The sequence below is a fragment of the Vanessa cardui genome, chromosome 18 (assembly GCF_905220365.1).
Source record: "Vanessa cardui chromosome 18, ilVanCard2.1, whole genome shotgun sequence".
Classification (NCBI taxonomy): domain Eukaryota; kingdom Metazoa; phylum Arthropoda; class Insecta; order Lepidoptera; family Nymphalidae; genus Vanessa; species Vanessa cardui.
Genome location: NC_061140.1, coordinates 3,798,680 through 3,820,679, shown reverse-complemented (window position 1 = coordinate 3,820,679; position 22,000 = coordinate 3,798,680). Strand labels below are relative to the sequence as shown.

At 31.4% G+C, this 22,000-nt stretch overlaps 4 protein-coding genes across 4 annotated transcripts; 3 read left to right on the top strand and 1 right to left on the bottom strand.

Annotated features, from left to right (window-relative positions):
* Positions 1-3,199: 3,199 nt before the first annotated feature.
* LOC124537543 (juvenile hormone esterase-like) lies at positions 3,200-7,803 on the bottom strand. Its single transcript, XM_047114418.1, has 3 exons — positions 7,798-7,803; positions 4,366-5,651; positions 3,200-4,121 (listed from the first exon to the last, which is right to left on the bottom strand). Exons 1-3 carry the CDS (start codon positions 7,801-7,803, stop codon positions 3,944-3,946), a joined length of 1,470 nt encoding a protein of 489 aa, XP_046970374.1. The 3' UTR covers positions 3,200-3,943.
* A 168-nt stretch (positions 7,804-7,971) lies between these two features.
* On the top strand, positions 7,972-12,264 carry LOC124537587 (juvenile hormone esterase-like). The gene is made up of 3 exons (XM_047114461.1): positions 7,972-8,219; positions 9,612-10,948; positions 12,005-12,264. Exons 1-3 carry the CDS (start codon positions 8,031-8,033, stop codon positions 12,222-12,224), a joined length of 1,746 nt encoding a protein of 581 aa, XP_046970417.1. The 5' UTR covers positions 7,972-8,030; the 3' UTR covers positions 12,225-12,264.
* A 947-nt stretch (positions 12,265-13,211) lies between these two features.
* LOC124537323 (juvenile hormone esterase-like) lies at positions 13,212-15,609 on the top strand. The gene is made up of 3 exons (XM_047114137.1): positions 13,212-13,478; positions 13,852-15,209; positions 15,346-15,609. The coding sequence occupies exons 1-3, from the start codon at positions 13,281-13,283 to the stop codon at positions 15,545-15,547; spliced, it is 1,758 nt and encodes a 585-aa protein (XP_046970093.1). The 5' UTR covers positions 13,212-13,280; the 3' UTR covers positions 15,548-15,609.
* Positions 15,610-17,192: 1,583 nt separating this feature from the next.
* Positions 17,193-19,681, top strand: LOC124537338 (esterase E4-like). The gene is made up of 3 exons (XM_047114161.1): positions 17,193-17,510; positions 17,636-18,981; positions 19,431-19,681. The coding sequence occupies exons 1-3, from the start codon at positions 17,307-17,309 to the stop codon at positions 19,654-19,656; spliced, it is 1,776 nt and encodes a 591-aa protein (XP_046970117.1). The 5' UTR covers positions 17,193-17,306; the 3' UTR covers positions 19,657-19,681.
* The last annotated feature ends 2,319 nt before the right edge of the window (positions 19,682-22,000 follow it).

Here is a 22,000-nt window from a genome sequence, read left to right as displayed (position 1 = left end):
GGAACAAAAAAGGAATTGTATCTTAGGGTACAAATATTTATGGGCGGTACCCACTTACCATTGGTTCAATTATTTAATGTTCTGTAGTCATAATCATTATTATCCTCCGCCTCCAGACTTCACTCACTACTGTGGATCCTGTGAATCCTCTTGTTGTTTGTGCCATTCCTCATGGTCACTTTTGGTCCACGATTTATACCACATCATCTACCCATCTTACTACTGAAAATTTCCCACTTCTGTAAATGATTCTGTATTCGTTTTTTGGACGTCATTTCGTTATCCACCTGTCAACTTTTTAATGAAAACTTGTTTCAGTAATATAATATGACACAACAAGAACCAACCAATTTGTGCAATAAATCATAGCAAAAAAAACAGGTTAGGTGTCAAATAAAATCCAAAACCCACCCGACTGCGATTTCAATTTAACATAACTCTCGTAAACCCATTTAGAGCGCACAATACGTCCTTTAGTACTTTGTGCTAATTACAGCTAGTCCATTAAGTTAATTTCCTAGTTCGTAAAAGTACACTGCACCGTCAACTCTTATATATTGCCAATCAAGAGACTTAAATGGTTTAAGTTCGAAATGAGAAACCAATGTCGAATTAAAATCTCACATATTTTTGGTGAATGCAGTCGAAAAATCTGAGACATATTCCCGTTTGTTAAATAGCGTAAAGCTTGTATTAGGATCGTGTTCAACAATGACCCTAGAAGAAAAGCCAAATCTTGGCAGTTTCCAATCGTTAGAGTTTCCAATAAGCCTACATATGTACCGTTGAGCCGAATTTAACCAATTACTTCTTTGTCAAGTTCTTGTTGTACACTAACTTGATGATATGATTTTATACATTATTATTTATTTTTATAATTTAGTTATCTTATAATAGGTATATATAACTAATCACATACTATTGTTTTCTTTGTTGTATTTCTTGAATGTTGATAAACTTTATACCAGTACTTATTTTAACTTATGGATAAAAATGTTCATACTATTATGTTTATAATTTATGTGGATATTTTATTTGTCATAGATCAAATTGTTGTCGAATAAATACAGGTTACCTCACGATTCTTTCATTCAATACCAAGTAAAGGTAAAAGGTAAAAATAATTTAAATAATAAAATAGAAATATACTTTATGACACCAAACAATTTTAGAGTAGCATCTCGCCATTTCTAATTTTCTTCAAAAAACGTATTAGTAGCAAATCTGTGTGGCGTACCGTACACCACCGACCGCGGTATAAAACATCCATTAGCTGATTGATGTCGTTAACTGGATAATTAATCGAATATTTGATGGTTTGTGTCGAAGCAGTACAAGAGATTTCCGAGTTATATTTATTATGTTCACGATAATTATTCATTTAAATAAACTACTGGGTGGTTATCAGATTTCATTGATTTGCTTTATTGTATAGTAATAGCCGAAAGTAAAATCTTTATTGTACTGTTTAGTGCAATTTAAGCCACCAGAGAATGGTTATAATTGTACTAGCTTGCTCATTTAAACATAAATTACTGATGTCTATACGTAGAATAATTGATGAGTGGAGAAGCCAATATATAATAGGCAAATAATGCTTTGTATTGTTGGGATGTTTTGTACTGTTTTTATACCTCTTGTTTGCTGCAATAAAGTAGTTTCGTATGAGTAAAAAGGTAACAATCAAATCAAAAAAAAGAAGTAAAAAAAATGCAGTTTCTTGTTACTAAGGAAAATGATTCATGTAAAATTTCACGTTCCATTCAACCGTATACAGAGTGAATTTTCCAAAATGTTGACATAAATGAGTTTATAGAATACTTTACAAAATATTTATATTATAAGCTTCAAATATGACCCATATGAAAATGCAAACACTTTCATCACAATTTACGCCACTTGGAGAAAGAATTTCCGAATTTTTTTTCTTAGTATTCAACCTAAGATAAAAGATCAAAGTTCTCAAAATGTGCAATTATTATGTTTCTGAAACCAGTCGCTCAGGCTGCACGTATTGTATGAGTTAGTCGGTTTTTTAGTATTCATTTACAAACATATGGTAAAAGGACGCCTTCCTCTTGTTTTTAAATACACACGCCCATGTCATTTCAGCCACTATAAATACATATATTCTAAGTATACACATGTCCACAATTCTTATATTTATGAAAGTTACATTGTAACCCGTTTTTCGATGACACCATGACAAACGGATGCAATCATTTGCAGCGCCACAAATACCTATTTGTTGGCAGTTTGCGGTTCCGCATCTCAATGTGGTTACGTGTCAAAGTACACGTGTGACTTGACAAATATTAATAAATCTGTTCGCTTTCGTACTTTGTATTTACTACCCAAAGTATGATACGAGTACATGATATTTTTATTTTGACATTTTAAGTCATAATGTGTTCTGTATTGTCTGATAACATTATAGAAAGGTAAGTTGGAGTTTAGTTCTTAGTAAGGTGTCCCTACGTATGCCCCAAATCATACCTTAAAAAATTAAACCACCTACGAGTTATTTCTACTATAACTGCAATGTAAATACTGAGTGTAAATCACTCAAAGATCTTATTGCTATAGTATACTTAGCAGCGGCAATAGTTAATACTTATTATTCTTGTGTTCCTGCTTAAGAAACAAGTGAGTCAGTATAACTAGAGGCACACGGCACAACATCTTAGTTCCCATGGCGCATTAGGGATGTAAACTAAGGTTAATAGTCTATATGCGGTGGCTATTACTTACCATCAGGCGACCCATTTGACAATCTGCCTACCGATTATAATTCTGATTATTTTAAAACATAATGAATCTAAAAATATATATATAAGTAATTTATCAGTAGAGCTTTTTGGAACCCAAACTGGGTACCACCCACTCATCACATATTCTACCGCCAAACAGTAATGCTTACTATTGTTGTGTTCCGGTTGGAAGGATGAGTAAGCGAAGGTAACAACAGGAACAAACGACGTAACATTTTAGTTCCCATGGTTGGTGCTAATGTTTATTAGTGAGCAGAGAGAGTATCAATAGGCATTGAAGGTGTTACTCTAGGACCTTTGCCTACGTGTTAAATATAAAAAAATTTAAAAAGTATAGACATTCGTTTATTACATTTAAATTTTCTTACATAATCCGCTAATACTAATAAATATCGACGTTACTAAAACGGTTTCATGTGACGTTCGGATATTAACGAACCCGTAGCAAAGACAATTGAATTAGTCCGGCTAAACCCAGCTCAATGTAAAATCGAACGAAAACACGGGTTAAACCCATGTAACCCGCATTTAAGTAACGTGTTACCATCTGAGAGGCCTAAGTGCTCAATAATGAACTAATTGAATTAATCCTTCAATCTTGCAGTGTTGTTATTTAATATTATGGAAATGGTGGTAGTAGTTCTATCTTAAATAACATTATGTATCAATCAGATTTACTAATTAAATATTATTTATTTATTAAGATATAAAAAAGGTATAAAGCATTAGGTATTGGAAGACCGAAAAATAAATAATTTTAATAGATGGGTCTATTACCAATTACAAAAGAAAGCAACTGTGTATATGACTACTAATATCAATCACTGTCAACTGTGACAACTATCCTGGAGCCAATACGAGAAGGGCCCCCTCAACATAAGTTTAGATATCTATATAGAGTCAAATTATAGTAATACTAATAATATTGCTGATTTAAAAACTACTGATACAAAGAGTAAATTATTATAAACATGCCTTGCTGACAGAAATAAAATTCTTTAAATTAATTTGTCAAAACTCAACTAGGGTCCATCTTCTTTGTTACCCCAGGTCCTCTAGATCTCCAAATCTGATATGATACTTGATGATTTGATATGATAAGCACTGAGGCTTGGCCGAGGAAGTAGTCATGAATTTATATATATATATACTGTCGTGTAGAAAAATGGTCATTAATCATTGAAATACTCTTTCATTATTCGGTCCCAAAAATGTTTTCGCTTCTCTTCAGGAACACTAACCATCCTTAAATGTCGACCAAAATTCATTGCTTGCAATTTTTCAGTTTTTCCCAACGGTATCCATTTTAAAGTATCCAAAATATCGTCTCTGGGATTTGGAGTGGGGTTTCTAAAAAGGTTACAATATTTTTTTAATGCTATAACAGTTAAAAATAATTCCAAGATTTTATTTATCTTCTTTTTTCCTTGAGAAACAGATAATTATTATGTACCAAAAAAAAACCGATTTAATTTTATAACTGTTATAAAGTTATAAAAAAAGGAAAATTCCGTAAAATGTTCGAAATAAGAAAACTCAATATAATTCACTAAATGGATTATTTCATCAATAAAAAAAATTATATTCTTCATACCCGTGTTTTACAAAGTTTGCTAACAGCCTTACAATTTTCTTAATGAAGTGCCTTTCATTGCATTTAAGGCTTTTATAGACATCTGTTTCTGATTTACATCTGAATAGATAACACGTTTCATCTCCTAACGTTGCTCCTGTCCATTCCAAATTCGGCACCGATGACCGCCAACCAATATTCAAAGAACCTTTGAAAGCAAATCTATACAAGTAAACATCGCTATGAGACGATCGGTTATGCAATGTAGCTTGCCGAAGCAATGGATATAAAACTTGATCAGAAACATACTTTGCGTATCGCTTTAAGCTTCGCTTTCCAATGGTACCGTTTAAAAAATAAAAATCCAATATTTCTTTCTGTATAACTCGGTATCGTTTTGAATCATATTCGTTACACCCACCTTCAAATGGAAGTAAATATTGAAAATTGTAATTAAGATATTCTAGAAGTTCTCTGTTTTTCGCTATGCCTTTTAATTTAAATAAATTTGTCAAAGTAGTATAGCCAAATATTACTTGAACTTTATTGTTTATATTTTTCTCATGATATACATTCACAGGAGATTTATTCATAAATGGAATTTTAGACGATATTTCTAATGAACAACCAAAAGAATTAATCAATCTTTGAGTATCCCTTACTTCCGTGCTATCGTATAGATTACTACTCGCTAATAGCAATCCCGCTGAAGGTGTATCATTTAAAATTTTATGTAGTTTCTTTATATTAAATACATCGAAATTTCTACTTAGCCTCCGATACAATTTATGCGCAACGTCCAAATTATTGCGTCTATAGTCAGCTGGAGATAGAGCACTGCCGTCTAAAATTATAGCTCTCTTGAACAGATCATCTGCAGCTATTGAGACTAGCATTGATGCAACCGGTGTAGATGCTAAACCGGAACCAATTATCGTAACTCTGTTTGGATCTCCATTAAAAATCGTAATGTTCTCACGCAACCATTTAAGTGCCATTAATATATCCTTAGCTCCCATATTTCCTTCAGCGTAATCATCTTCTGTATTAAGGAATCCAAAAATAGAAAACCTAAACGACACTGTTACTACTATTAAATTCTCGTCTATAAAAAAATCAGGCCCATGAAGATTGGCATATTCATTAGCCCACACTAAAACTGGATGTTGTTTCGTTTTATTGTCGATATTTGGCGTATATACAGACAGATACAAACAATCTTCATTACTAATAACAGCACACGTTTTGCAGCAGGGTCTGCTGTAGTCATATATACCGTTTTCGAAAAACGGAATATACTTCGGAGGCTGAAAGCACACAGATAATAATAATTAAACAAGAAACTCTAAATGTTGCCAACCTAAAAATTTATTTAACTCGTGATACATACCTTAAATCTTAGTTCATTGATAGGTGGTTGGGCGTATGGAATATCATAAAAAGCTGTATATGACTTATTTTCAAATAACGTGTACAGTTTTTTTCCAATTAATATTAATTCACTAGTTTTATATGAAACTGACGAATAGTTATATATGATAAAAATAAGCACATAGAAAATATATGCAACGATCATTACTTGAAATGAAACAATGAATAGTGTAATTTTCCATCCTGCCGTGGCAGGCCATGTTATGGAAACAATATTTTAAACCATGAAAATGTTTTAAAAATTATTATGTTTCTTACTAGGTATGTATTCAATTTGTAATGCTTTCGTAGATTTTATTTTTAAATAACAAAGGTATACGTTTATTTAAAAGCAATGCAATAAATTGAAGTTTTATATAAAACCAAACTATGGTTTTCACAAATCTTAAAATGTCATTTAAATCACTTTTTTGAAATATATGTCTTTTGGTAAGCTGATTTATTTATTTAATTAATCAAATTTATTACATTATATATCTTAACTACCATTACGGATAACTCCAATGCAATTGTGTAATGGTTTGAAATCGATACTGTTTGTGGCATTCTGAATATTAGTACATAATACCCGCAAAAAGTTGGGCAGGTTATCCGACAATACGGGTACCGGGTACCGGCGACCTTATCTTTGGTGCTTCGTGAATTTATTTTGTCGCTCCAACATAAAACTGTATTTTTTGCCTATTCCGACGGATGAAGTATACACGTGTTCTATGCTATTTACTAAGTCAGCTATATTGTATAACCCATGTGACTATAACAATTGAAGGGTTAATGTAATAGTTACAAATATGACATGCATACCCGAAGAGAAATTGTAGGATGTACATTTCAAACTTATTCCATTTCCCCACCGCATACATACTTTTTTGTATTTTTTTACAATTAATTAATTAATTGGACACCTTATGGTTTCCTACATAAAGTAAAGTGAGCAACCTTCTTTAACTCTGATACATTATTAAAAACAGGATGCCAAGTCTATAGTCCTGGCTGACTTGAGTAAGTCTCGGTCTCTAAAATGATCTCTAGTTAAAATTAAAATAAAATGCAAATATACGGAGAAACCGAATGCTATTTTTTAATAAGTCATCATTGTCGATTAAATGAAATATCTGAAAAAAGACCTTTCAAAAATAGAGGCAAAGAAGCTATAACCTTACAGGGCTACGCAATAAGGGTTTCATAAATTGGACTGAATGGTACTCTATGGACCTGGTAGCATTTGTATAGGCTTATTTATTGTAATTAAAATATTTGATAAACAGAATCATTTGAAACGGAAATTTCATTTTACCGAGTATTAACGCGATCACCCTCTAGCTATAGCAGTGTCACATTACCTAGATTTGTAGGAAGAACTTTTAAATACGAAAATAGTTTATTTATCTCAAAATTCCATTATATTTCTCCAGAGGAGAAAAGTTAAAAATATATACTCTACTGGTCCTGTGACTTACAAAATAATGCAGAGTGTACTTGAGATGCTGCTTGATATCGAACACACATTGTTGAGAGTCGTATAGCTGGGTACAAAATTGCATATACACACATAGATTCTTTAATAAATCTTTAAATCTAGTGTTTTTCTATTTAAATAGTTGCAATTCGTACTTAACGTATCTTTTAAATTATCAATAGTAGCATTGAGTAATATTAAAGTTTCAATATCTATACATGTAATAAAATTTGAATGTCCGTAATATTAAAATAGCCCTTTTTAATCAATGCATATGTACCAAAATAACATTTATACAATTTTGTCTGCGTGTCTGTCTGTTTGTTCCGGCTATCTCTGGAACGGCTGTGAACTAAACTATAAACTAGCTGTGAACAAATCTATTACTATTCATGAATTACATATACGGCCAAAATAGCATTTTAAAACTGAGTGAGCCAGTTAAACTACATACACAAGAGACAGAATCTTAGTTGCCAAATTTAGTGGGGCATTGGTGTGATGTAAGGATTTTTTATTATTTAACACAGCTACAATATCCTTGAGTGGTGGTGACCACTTACCATCATTAGGCCTTTACCTATTCCATAAAAAAATGACAGTCTTAATCTATACGAAAAATATATTACTTAAAATAGTCAACGGAAGCATTTATACTTAGAATTATTTATTTAATATACATAATAATCTTTATAACTTCTTAGTATAACAGATAATATTTATCGCCGATTCTATCGATACGTACAGCTCAGTATTGAAATTTAATTCAACTCACCTTGATGTATGAAATTTAAAAATGGATAAAATAATAGGTATTTTTATATTAATATCGGTTTCAGTGTTGGTGTCAGCTCATATTGAAGTAGATACTACACATGGACGCGTTGCTGGAAGAGATTTCAAGTCGTTATTTGAAGAGAAGAAATACCATGGATTTATGGGGATACCCTTTGCCGCCCCGCCTGTCAAAGATCTCAGATTTAAGGTACGTATATAAGATTATCGTCGTCATTATATTTTTAAACTAGTAGTCGCCCGCGAATTCACTCGAGTTTTAGTGTTCGTTGTCATTTGTCAGGTAAAAATGTAGCCTATATTCTTTCTTGTAGTACAACTTTCCTTCATGCCAAATTTCATCAAATTCATTCAAATTTGTCGATTCAGCGGTTTGATCGTGATAGAGCGAAATTATTTGATATAGCACAAGTGTTATGGAAAATCAGAAGCAACGACGGTACCACAAACACCCAGACCCAAGACAACATAGAAAACTAATGATAATCTACATTGACTCGGCCGGGAATCGAACCCGGGACCTCAGAGTTGCGTACCCATGAAAACCGGTGTACACACCACTCGATCACGGAGATCGTCATGCGACAGACAAACAGATAGACAGTTATTTTCATATTTATAATATTAATATAGATTATATACCTCGTCTTATTGCCTTCACTCGAGACACAAAGATTGGTCCTATTTTGCCCAAAGAATCGGAATTGCAATTCAACGGAGAAATACTGCATTGTTCCACTAGTCCTTTGTCGTGATTTGTGCGGTAACTATTTTTAATCCCATTTCGAAATAAAAATATAAGTACTTATATTCATTAGTAAAGTGAACCCATTAGTTGTTACTAAAGAACACAACTACATAATTTCGAATGAAAATATTCATAATTATTGCTTCACTTATATATTACTTAAACGAGTATTTGAATTTTGTTTTCTAAATAAATACACAAGTCAATTTCTTCAGTTTTTAAAATATTGTTTTTTATAGTGAATTTATTTACAGAGGATAATCGCTTTTATTTTAGTAAGATCCGTCTTTTCTGTATCAAACTTAGGGAAAGTTCACTATAGTACAAATGCTTCAGTACTTACTAATACTGTACAAAAGAGAAAGCAACAATATCTTAAAGTCTGCGGTTTGTGACCATACTCCTAATGAACCCGACCACATATGCCTTTAGATTACAAATCTTCCCTGCGTAATTCAAACCCAGAATTATATGAATGTATTTTGAAATTTCGATTTACCCTACGTTCAATAGAAAATATGGTTGGAATTATGGAATCAATCAACTTACCCTAGAATCTACTTATTGAAGATTAAATATAAAAAAGTCTTCAGAGCCTTTTGTCTTGACGAAAAAGCCATAAATATGTAAATAATTCGTGACGAAAAATTGTAAACTAGCTTTCGAAATTCAACAAAGTCAATTTTCACTTCGTTACCAATCTGATATAAAATATAATAATAACTAATTGATCATTATACAACAAAATCAAAGCTTTTATATACTTCTTAGAACTATCAAACTTAAAAATCAATTAACATTATATGTAAAGTACGTATGTTTACGTTTTTTCAGCCACCGCAACCAATGGAGCCATGGACCGATGTTTTACAAGCGACAAAAGTAAAACCAGCCTGTGTACAGTTCAACACTAACTTTCGCAAAGGTCAAGCCTTAGGTCAATATGGTCTTGAAGACTGTCTATATCTCGACATATTTACTCCCGCCGTAGATGAAAATAAACGACCAGTTGTCGTATTTTTATACAGTGAACGACTTAAAAACTCATACAATAAAACTAAAGACTACGCTCCAGATTTTTTTATAGAAGAGGATTTAGTCGTTGTGACAGTAAGTCATCGACTGGCCATATTTGGATTCCTATCGTTTGAAGACGATTCACTACCAGGTAACGCGGGATTAAAAGATATTGTAGCAGCATTGGATTGGATAGCAAATAATATCAAAAACTTCGGAGGCGATCCGGAAAAAGTTACTTTATTGGGCGCTCAAGGAGGAGCTGTAGCAGTTGACTTCCTTATTCGTTCTAAAGCGAAAAAATACTTCCGCTCTGCGATAATTCAAAGTGGCACGTCACTAAACCCTGCATATTTGCAAGGAAACGCTCGCGAGAGAGCTTTCGAACTCGCCAATCTATTAGAAATATCCAGCTCAAGCAGCAGTCGGATTTTACAAGAATTGAACGAAACACCTGCCTCAAAGTTATTTAACGTGGAACTAAGAGCTTCGCCACCCGATTACTTCAAAGAAACCCAAAGAAGTATTCTATCATTCGGACCAATCGTTGAAAAGGATGCAGATGGACTTATAACGGAATATCCCGAAAATTCATATGAAAGCGTAGACATACCTATTATGATCGGATACAACTCTCGAGAGGGATTGGCAGCTTCTTATAGATATCTCACACAACCCCAATCCCTCAAATTCGTTGAAAAAGATTTTCCGTTTTTAATGCCTTTGCGAATGAAGTTCAGATTCGATCCTCTTTCCGAAATGTACTACGACGCCATAGATGATATAAAGAAATTTTATTTTAAAGACGGCAAGGTGACCATAAAAAGTACTCCAGATTATGTGACTTATGTCGGGGATCTACATTCTTATTCTATGGATATGGCGGCAAAAATGTACGCTAATATATCGCTGAGCCCAGTTTATTATTATCACTTTGACTTTTACAGTGATTTGAATGAGAATAAGAACGATCTATTAGCGATGTCAGTGGTTGAAGAAGGTACTTGGGGTGCGGCGACCGGAGATGAACTGTGTTATTTATTCAGATGTCCAAGTTTGAAAGATAAATATGCAAAACATAAACGATTGGAATCACAAGAATTGATAACACAAAAGAAAATGATAAAGTTATGGGCAAACTTTGTAAAATACGGGTATGTTTATCAATACGATCTTTTGAAAAATCGACTACAAGTAGACTACTTTATTTTTTAATAACATTTTTAAACATGATATTCACGTATATCGGATACTATATCCGTCAATTGTAGTCTTGAAATCGTTGATCCTTTATTTAATCATTATAAATCTTAGTAATTTATGTAACTTAATAATGTACCGCGGCAAGAACTTTTTAATTAATGTGACGTTCGGGAAATTAAATTATACATTTATATCCCTTAAATCATCTTCATTTGAAACTTAAATTATTTGCAACTTCTTATGTTTACAATAATTAATCTCATGTTCGGTGAAGAGAAACATATTTCGTCTCAAAATTAGAAAGAAATATAATCATTATATCCCACACAATTATTCCCACACATTCATATAAGGAATATGAAGTTCTGGCAGTATCGGATAAACTTGACAATGAAATCGACGATTGAAACCTTTTTAGATGAAGATTACTTTGTCTAGAAGAATGTCTTCAAGGCTGTTTCTTTCATTCTTAATCGATAACTGCTCTACAAATGTTATAGTCACATTTAAAATATCATTAAATCGTTATAGGAAATATAATATCCCTGTAACCCATTTTAATACAACAATAACAACAGCCTGTTAATTTCCCACTGCTGGACTAAGGCCTCCTCTCCCTTTGAGGAGCAGGTTCGGATCATATTCCATCCCGCTGTTCCAATGCGGGTTAGTGGAATACTCATGTGGCAGGTTTAATAAATTAGACACATGCAGGTTTTCTCACGACATTTCCTTCACCGCCGAACACGAGATGAATTATAAATACAAATTAAGCACATAAATATTCAGTGGTGCTTGCCTGGGTTTAAACTCGAAATCATCGGTGATCAAGATGCACGCGTTCAAACCACTGGGCCATCTCGGCTCTTCAATTAAATTATAATAGAATAAAAAAAAATAACTGACAAAAATTATGAAATGTCAAAATTCAATCATTCAGTATATAATTTAAATAGCGTGAAAAAAAGATTTTTTAATATCTAAAGCATTTTTGAAACTGTTTCCAGAAACCCAACTCCCAAGAACAATAATCCGTTGGACGAGATTGAGTGGTCTCCTTATAATTTAAAAACAAAGGAATACTTACTCATTGGAAAGAAGTTTGAAGTGAAAAAGGATTTATTGGAGAAAAAGTTTACGTTCTGGGATGATTTCTTTAACAAATGGGAAAAGAGAGCTCATGAAGGTGTGATATCTGATAAAGGAAATAAAAAGGATGAATTATAAATATAATGCTTTTTATTTTTAATAAAATATTTTTATTGATGTTCATTTTATTTATTATGTATTAAATTATCATATATTTTATGTCAAATAAAACTACGCGAAACAATATATAAATAATATGACGGAAATTTGTTTCATAAAGACTTTCATTATTAAAAAAAAAAATTATGCATGCATGCATAAAAATGCATGATCTAAGGTGTGATTTGCTTTGGAAAAAAATATTTGCAGCTTTTAATTTACATTTTCATCTCACGCATAAGATTAACTGAACTCTAAAGATTTTCCTTCACCGCCAGCCAAGTAAAAGATAAATTATAAACACAAATTACACATATGGAAATCATATAAGATTTACATATTATAACCACTGGGTCATCTTGACTTAACTAAGATCTCATTTTACTTATAATAATTAAATATATAACCAAAGCACGAAATTAATAATTTAAGCAAGATACATTAATATAGAATTTTAACATGTTTTTTAGGATGAATTTTCTGCATTATATCTAGAAATTTAGGTGACGAAATTATAATTGAAATACTCAAGTCCTATTAAAATATCTATATATTCCTCTAGGTTGTATTAATTCATTAAAACATTTAGGTCATTTGGAATGGTATGTTAGTTTCCTAAATAATATATCTGCAGGTTTCCAATTATTTTTTTATACTTTAAACAATCACGTCTACTTGAAATTATTTGTAACGAAAGTAAATTTAAGTTTATTAGTTTGACCACCTGCCTTTTGCTATTTACTTATTCTGAAATCAACGTCATATTATATATACAACTCTTAAATAAAGAATCCTATATTTGTAACACATAGACGCCGGTAGCGACATTGATAAACGTATTACGATTAGTAAAAGGTTTAACTTCGGATTAATTGAAGAATTACATCGAACGCTATCACTAACACCAAGTTCAATTATCTAAATAAATGATAAAAACAAAGCCCACTTAGATTGTATACTATTATCTTTAGGACACGTCAGTTCGAAACCAATATGTGAGCGCTGTAAACAAACTGTTCGTGACATATTTTTAAAATGGCTACCTCTAATACTAGTTTACTTATAATATTAGTAATTTATTTTGCAAATAATGTTATTGGAAATGTGATAGTTGATACTAAGTATGGTAAAATAGAAGGGAAGGAAGTGAACTCAATAATTCCTGATAAGAAATATTATTCTTTTCTGAGTATACCTTACGCTCAACCCCCAATTGGTGAACTCAGATTTAAGGTAAACAATTTTTGTACTTAATCTTTGAAAACATTTTTAATTTATTAGTTATAACCTCATTATAACATCACATCATGGAAACAATTTATTATTTCGATTTTTATTACCGATTGTTTTTATGAAAAATTGAATTGTTCATGCGCTAAATTAATTCTGTATTATTTAAAATCATTAAATTATATTGTTTTAATTTTATGGACATTTGATATTTGTGAATATTTTAATTAGTTTAATTCTAGATCTTGGAATATAAATAAATATTAATGGAGGTTTGCTCTACAAAACCACTATGTTTACTTAATTCTTTACTTCATTATAGAACGTATAGGAGTTTGATTAAAAATTCCATATTTCATTATATATTTTGTTTAAGGCACCTGTCCCTTATCCAAGTTGGGATGATGTTTTGGAAGCGAAAAAAGAAAAGAAACATTGCGCTCAGCATAATTTACCCATTAGACAAATTAAAACATACGGATACTGTGGAGTTGAGGACTGCTTACATTTAAGTATTCATACTCCAAACCTACCGGATAGCAACAATTCAAAACTACCTGTAATTGTCTATCTATATAATGAAAATTTCAAAGTATCTTATAATGCAACAAAAGAATATGGACCTGATTTTTTCATGAATGAAGACGTTATTATCGTTACTATTAATCACAGATTGGGTGCGTTAGGATTTGTGTCATTCGAAGATGAATTAATTCCAGGTAACAACGGTATAAGGGATGTTATATTGGCATTAAAGTGGATTAAAGATAATATAAGTTATTTTTCTGGAGATCCTCTAAGAGTAACTCTTATGGGCAACAGTGGCGGTGCGGCAATAGTAGATATACTATTACACTCACCAAAAGCTAAAGGTTTATTCAGTGCAGCAATTATGCAAGGTGATTCGTCATTTAATCCGCTATATTTTGATGACAATCCTAAGAAGCGTGCTATATCTCTGACTGAAGCGCTCGAGGATAAAGCGACAACAAGCGCATCTTTCATCGAACGTCTATCCGAAGTATCAGCTATGAAAATAACAGATTCTGAATTTTTCGTTATTCATGCCGATGAAGCGAGAGCTATTCAAAGAGGTATATTACCATTTGGCCCAGTTTCTGAAATCGAGCATGATGATGCTGTAATAACTAAAGTTCCAGAAAAAAATCCCATTGAATTGCCTGTACCCGTGATGATTGGATTTAACTCCAGACAATCAATAGAAGTAAACTCACGTTATCTTCATAGCCCTCAATATCTAACATTCGCTGACAGAGATTTTCTTATTTTGTTCCCGAAGAGGGTTGGTTATCATTTTAAGATTCACGATAATGTATATAACAAGGCTGTAGAAGAAATCAAAAATTATTATTTTGATGAAGGATATGTAAAAATTAGTAAACCAGGAGAATATTTAAACTACATAGGAGACATCATGAGTTTCTATCATGTCGATTATACTGTTCGAACATATACAAACACATCTAGTACCCCTATTTACTACTACATGTTTGACTACAGCGGAGAATTGAACTTCAGGAAAAAATCAATTTTGGAAGAAACTGTAAACTTCGATGGTACGTGGGGAGCATCAGCAGGGGATGAGCTATGTTATTTATTTGTGTGCAACAAACATAGAAAACAGTACAAGAAATTATTAGAAAACGAAGATTCAGAAGAAATAAATGTATTAAAAAATATGGTCAAAATGGTCACTGACTTTGCTAAGACTGGGTGAGATACTTATAAAAATAGCAAATTATTTTTCTCCATAATATATTTAGATTAAGTAAATCGGTGATTATTCATAAAATTAATAAAATTATGTACATTTTTAACGATAATATAATAGTTTTATAAATATTTTCAGCAATCCAACACCTCCAGGAAGTGAAATCACTTGGAAGCCAGCTACGCAGGCAAATAGGGAATGTTTAGTCATTTCCGATGAATTAAAAATGGTGTCAAAGCTCTACGACGATAAAGTCAAATTCTGGGATGACTTTATAGAAAAATATGAAAAAATGGCAGTAGACGGCGTTGTTAAAGATGCTGTGAATGATGAATTATAATTAAGAAATAAGATTTTATCATTCATGTATTCATTGAATAAAATAATATAAGTGTTGTGTAATGTTACCTTGTAGCAATACAGTAATAAAAACTCCAAAACAATTTTAATTTCACTTCTTGACCTTTTACTTATAGTGTAGAATGTTAAAGAAATAAAAGATTGATTTATTGCATGATTTTAGAAATATGTTAAACTTATACACTATTTAGTAGTGGATCAATATTTTCCAAATATATATATATATTAACTTTTTCACTACTGTTGTGGTCCACTGCTATTCACAAAATCAATGAATATCATAAGAATTTAATATTATAACACATACATTTAAAACACTAAAAATTTATTTTAACTGACTGGAAAAAGAATAATGTTTTCTGTAACTTGTATGTGTGTAATTTGAAAGTGGATTTCGTTATATTCTGTCATCAGTTCATAAAAATATAATATTTAAGATTGTTTTGCCATTACCTGAACTTTGGCCTTTATGGCAAAACGATTCAATTGTTCTTACTGTATTTCAATAAGCTACATCACCCAAATAGCAATAAATTGGAGCTGACGCAACGCGATCATTTGGAAAGCCAATACTATCGGAACAACAAGGAAAGGTCAAGTATACGTCACCTACATAATCAGATCAAAATTTATTGTTTCATCCCTTTGCTCCGACGATGGCGTAAGAGATAATATAGACCTAAGTGGGACTCTTAACTATTCTTCAAATCTTATTTGGCGAAACTTTGATAGGAATTGGAAAAGTGTTTTACTAAAACATTTCTTATTATTATTTTATCGTATAAACTGCTTAAGGACGGAGACAGTTGAAAACACTGACCCCAGTACTGTCCCAAGCGAGAGGAGCCATACGAGTATCCTGAGTAAGAAAATATAACTTGCGTTAACGACACTTAAAACTATCATACTTTTTCTGTGATAATAGATTAAAGTAATAATACTATATTAGAATGTAGAGACACATCATTACAAATGGAAATTAACACTATACAGTCAATTTAATAAAAAGTAATTATTATCTACCCAAGTATTTTATTATTAAATTCACCGATTAAGTAGAAGCAAGCATGGTTCATTTTTTCCAAATATTTTTGTCTGTACCTGTATCCATGTAAACTTTTATAATTGGATTGGATCATCTTCTAGTGGTCTACCTGTATTTCAATGGCCGAACTGGGCCGCCTAAGCATTTTGTATTTATTATTTATTTGTTCATAATATATTAACTGTAGTTTCTGGCAAAGGCGTCATAATATCAATATAAATAATAAGCCTCTTTTCTAATAAATTTATTTGTTTCTTGTATGTATGCTTTTCGATAAAAATTAAAAAAAGACGGCTTAACACAAAACAAATCCTCAAACCCATATAAAAATACATATGTTTAGTTACATATAGTCTGTGTACATTCCAAAATGGAACCTGCAAAGAAAATGCAATAACTAATCGTTTCCGGAAAATTTTTAACTTAGATAATGAAATTCGAGCAGGACTTAATCACACAAATTTGGCTAAAAAAGATAACTTATTGACTGATTGATAGAAATTCCGTGGTGATTATTAATACCGCCGAGTTAAAGAAGATTAAGCCGAGTTAGGTGTTACCGTTATCAACATCGATAGATAAAGACTTAATGGACACCGTTTTACTTATCTTACACTCAACTATAGTCTACTGTACAAATATAATAATATTTTCAATTTATTGACATCAACGATTAAGTAATTTGTAAATCAATATGAAGAAAAATAAGATATTCTGTTTTATTTTTGCAATTGTAGTAAATTTATGTGTTTGTGATGATTTTAAAACAGTTAAAGTGAAATTGAAACAAGGTGAATTGTCAGGAAAGGAAGAATTTACATATATTAATGAACAAAAGTTTTATTCATTTAAGGGTATACCGTATGCTGAGCCGCCTGTAGGAGAATTGAGATTCAAGGTAACAAAATCAATTTTAAAAACATAATAAATTAATTTGGTTGAAATGTGAATTTTACCTCAAGATTCAACAGCCAAGATAGTATTTTACACCATGAAGCATTAACTGTTCTTTATATATTTTAGCCTCCCGTGTCTCATCGTGGATGGGACGATATTTACGAAGCCCACGCCAAGAAACCAACATGCATCCAATACAGCTCGAAAATGCGAATAGGTGAAGAGACTGGGAAGTCCGGCTCTGAAGACTGCCTTTACATCAGCGTTTACACTCCGAATTTAGAAGGATCAGCACCGGTCATAGTATTTGATTATAACGACAATTTTGGAGCAAGTTTTAACGGTACAGAGACCTACTCTCCAGATTTTTTTATAGAAGAAAATATTGTTGTTGTTACTATCAACCATCGGCTTGGATTACTAGGCTACCTATCAACAGGAGATGATGTAATACCCGGGAACGCGGGTTTAAGGGATTTTATAATGGGTTTAAATTGGATACAAGATAATATTGTACAATTTGGTGGTGATCCAAATAGCGTGACATTAATGGGAAACAGGGGCGGAGCAGTAATCGCAGATATTCTACTTCACTCACCAAAGGCCAAGAAACTTTTTAGTGGTGTTATAATGCAAAGTGGAACGGCTTTAGAACCTTTGTTTTTAAGTGACCAATATCGTGAACGTGCATTTGATCTCGGTAACGCATTAAATATTACAGCAAATGATAGTGAAACATTACTTAAGGGACTGCAAAGCGTTGACGTTGAACTTATGTATAATAAGGTAGGCGATGTAATACAACGCTCGGATGAAGACTTGCAAAATACTATGTTTTCGTTCTCTCCTGTAATAGAAAATGATCACCCAGATGCAATCCTTACTACATTACCAGATAATAGTAAAATTATAAACGACGTCCCCATTATGATCGGTATGAATTCTAGAGAAGGACTAGATTTAGCTTCGCATTATATACAAGAACCCAATCTAGTTGCAGAATTAGCGCAAGAATTTCTATTCTTATTTCCTATAAAAACGAACTACAAATTTAATAGAAAAAGCAAAGTTTATGAAGAAGCAATTAAAGAAATATTAAATTTTTACTTCGAAGAGGGCTACTTTTACCACGGGAATGTATTGGAATACTCGGTATACGTTGGCGACTTGCTGCAAAATTACGCTCTCAATTTAGCAGCTAAAAAACTCACCGAGAAAACACAATCACCTATATATTACTATATGTTTGACTTTAGGGGAAGATTGAATGAAAACAGTGAATACATCTCGAAATATACGAGATTTGGTTTAAAACCTTGGGGAGCGACGGTTACAGACGAATTATGTTACTTACATTTGTGCAGTCGAATCAAAAAAACTTACAAGGAGCTTCTAAATCTAGTGAGTGAACAACCTGAAATAAAAGTATTGAAAAAAATGGTGCGACTATGGGCTAACTTCGCTAAAACAAGGTATTTTATATATTTAATAGATTTTGCAAATTTAATATATTTTATCTTTTTCTTTTTCTTTCGTATTAGTGATCTAATTTTTGATCTGTAAAATAAGACGTATATATTATTTTGATATCGTTTGATAATGGACACGATAACATATTAAAAAACAAAAAAATACTCGTATGCTAATTTAACGTGTTACTATTATTTTTTAATTTATGACACCCTTCATCAGTTTTGAAAGAAGGAAAAAAAATTAAATTAATTTTTGATTTCAATTAAAATGAAAACAGAAATTTCTCGACTTCATGGGTTTTTTTTCTATTGTAATAACAATAAATTTAATTATATACCTATAATCTATAAACCTTATTCACAGATGATTAATTCGGTATTTTTTATCTGTGTAACGCTAAGTCTTTCGATAATGTCGATAGAAATATTAATATTAGCCTACTTTACAGAAATCCTACTCCATTGGTAGAAGATGACATTCTGAAGGATTTTAAATGGCTGCCAACAAACAAGAACAGTAATGACACTAACTACGTTCATATAACGAAGACCTTGAAAATGAAAGTGAATCCATTGGGTGATAGAGAGAAGTTTTGGGACAATTTCTTGGCGAAGTATTCTGAACTGGCAATCGATGGAGTAGTGCAGGATTCAAATAAACATGACGAGTTATAGTTAATAAATTATTGAAACTATTCTATTTTTAAATTATTATTTTCTAATTCTAGCAAGGATCGTGTAATCGCCGGCGATAAAATCTACATATTAGCTTTATTTAAACTACACGTAAATGATATTGGCATTTTTGATCGGATCCACCAACCCGTATTAGAAAAGCGCGGAGGAATATGTTCCAAAAACCTTCTTCTCACAGGGAGAGGAGAAATTTAGCCCAGTTGTGGGAAATTTACAGGCTGTTATGGTTGTTATAATGTTGATTAAATTATATCACATACTTATAATTATATAAGTATAAATATATACCATTGAAAAGAATAATTCATCAGAGTATGTATAGTAAAATAATAAAAGCTATGTTTATTTCTCGTATTCCGTTCAAGTATAAAAAGGATGCACTATGAAATATAAAATCCTTGAATTTTAGTTTATAGTAAAAATTCACGTTAAAATCTCAGTCATTTGCAGTATTCGAGGCTATGCGAATTTTAATGCCTTCCCACAGATACCCTACATGTAACAGGAACGTGTCGGAAATAGCTATTTCGCTAGTAACTAGTGTCCCTAGTTTTCTGGTTGGCCTTGTATTGCTCGTACGAAGATTACACTAGCCTTTGGAAAAGGCGAGACGCATATGAATTTCATATTTTCTTTCACAATTAACTTCAATAAAAAACATGAAACATTAAACATTTTTTAATATTTTAATATTTAAAGAAATATTATTGCAATTTACTTATTTGGATTGTACATAGCATACGTAACTGTATTTTCTTCAACTTAAATCTGTATTCAAATGATATTTAAAAAAAAATGCTGAAGAATATTGCTTGTTGTTTTGTCAAATAACTTTAAATATTTATACTATATAAATTGTTATTAAAGAACAACAATAAATTATTATTTTATTAAATCTATTTCAGAAAACACGAGTTATCGAAATGCATGTAAAAATCCAACTTGTAACTACGTGCGACATCTCGCGGTGCGACTTTGTATTACTGTTAGTTTCAAAGCTGGCTCATAGATGGCATAGTTAGCTCTAAACAATACTAGAAACTAATATTTTTAATATTAAAGAAATACTAACAATGAGTTATTTTTAAAATCAATCATAAAATCCGTAATATCTGATTGAGTTCAAAGGATCATTTGAGCGTGGGTCAACAATGCAATTTCCAATTTTAAATATTCAATTGTTAAGGTAATTATTCAGCTATTTATATTTAAGCAGTAATTAAACGCTTTTCGCATTACAATGAAAATTAAACGTTTTTTGTTATTGTGTAGTATTTAATGAATAACATAATGGAGAAAATTGGTAACATATAAATTAAAACATGTTTCTCATTCGTACGACACCTCTTAACTTTCAGGTGACAATACGTCACAATATTTCAATATGTCACGTTGGAACATAGTGTGTGGAGCAAAATAAAGCTCCAAAGACCAAATATTTTCTTCATAGAGATTATTTAGGATTGATATTGGGATATTATTATAGAATACTAATTACGGCGTAATTATACGTATAATATTATAATAATATACGTACGGCTTCAATTCTGTGTCGAATTGAACCTGTCAAAAAAAATCTATTGCCATCGTGATAATTTATCTAAATATTTTTTAACATAATTTAAATTATAAATATTGAAATGTGAATTTTTAGAAAGTAGTGTTCGATTTAATTCGAGACTGAAGAACAGTTAAGCGCAAAATCCGATGCCACAGACGTACTTATGATTTTCCGACTTACGACTTGCCCTTAGCTAGCGATTAATCCACGTAGTTTATTTTTCCAATACTAAAATAAACTAACATTGTTAATATTATATTTAATTATTACTATTTGTTTAACCGCACCACATCTTTTGTTGTATCTTTGGCATGTATCGTCGAATAAAATCATCTCTAGATTTATTAATTTAAGTATTGAATATCCATTATGTAACTATTTCATCCCGGCGGGGCTCAGATTAAACGATACAGGCGAATGTATAGCTTACGAGTGACATGATATCCTAGTAACTAGTATATGTAAATACATTGTGTAAATGTTTAAAAATTTTATGTGTCTATTTGATTGAATTCGGATAGTGTTCTGCTGATCATAAATAAAAGAAGAGTTGTAAATGAAAGTATTATTACTGCATTTACAACATCTTTCCATTTAGAACTCTAGATATATAATTTAAGCATATTCGAAACACAAGAAGGGTATAAATAAGCAACTTTGACATTGAATCAAGATCGAGGTCGAGATCTTGAATAATCTATGATATAAATATTATGAATTCGATAAAAACTGGCGTTTTGAATGTCGAGGTCGTTCAAATTT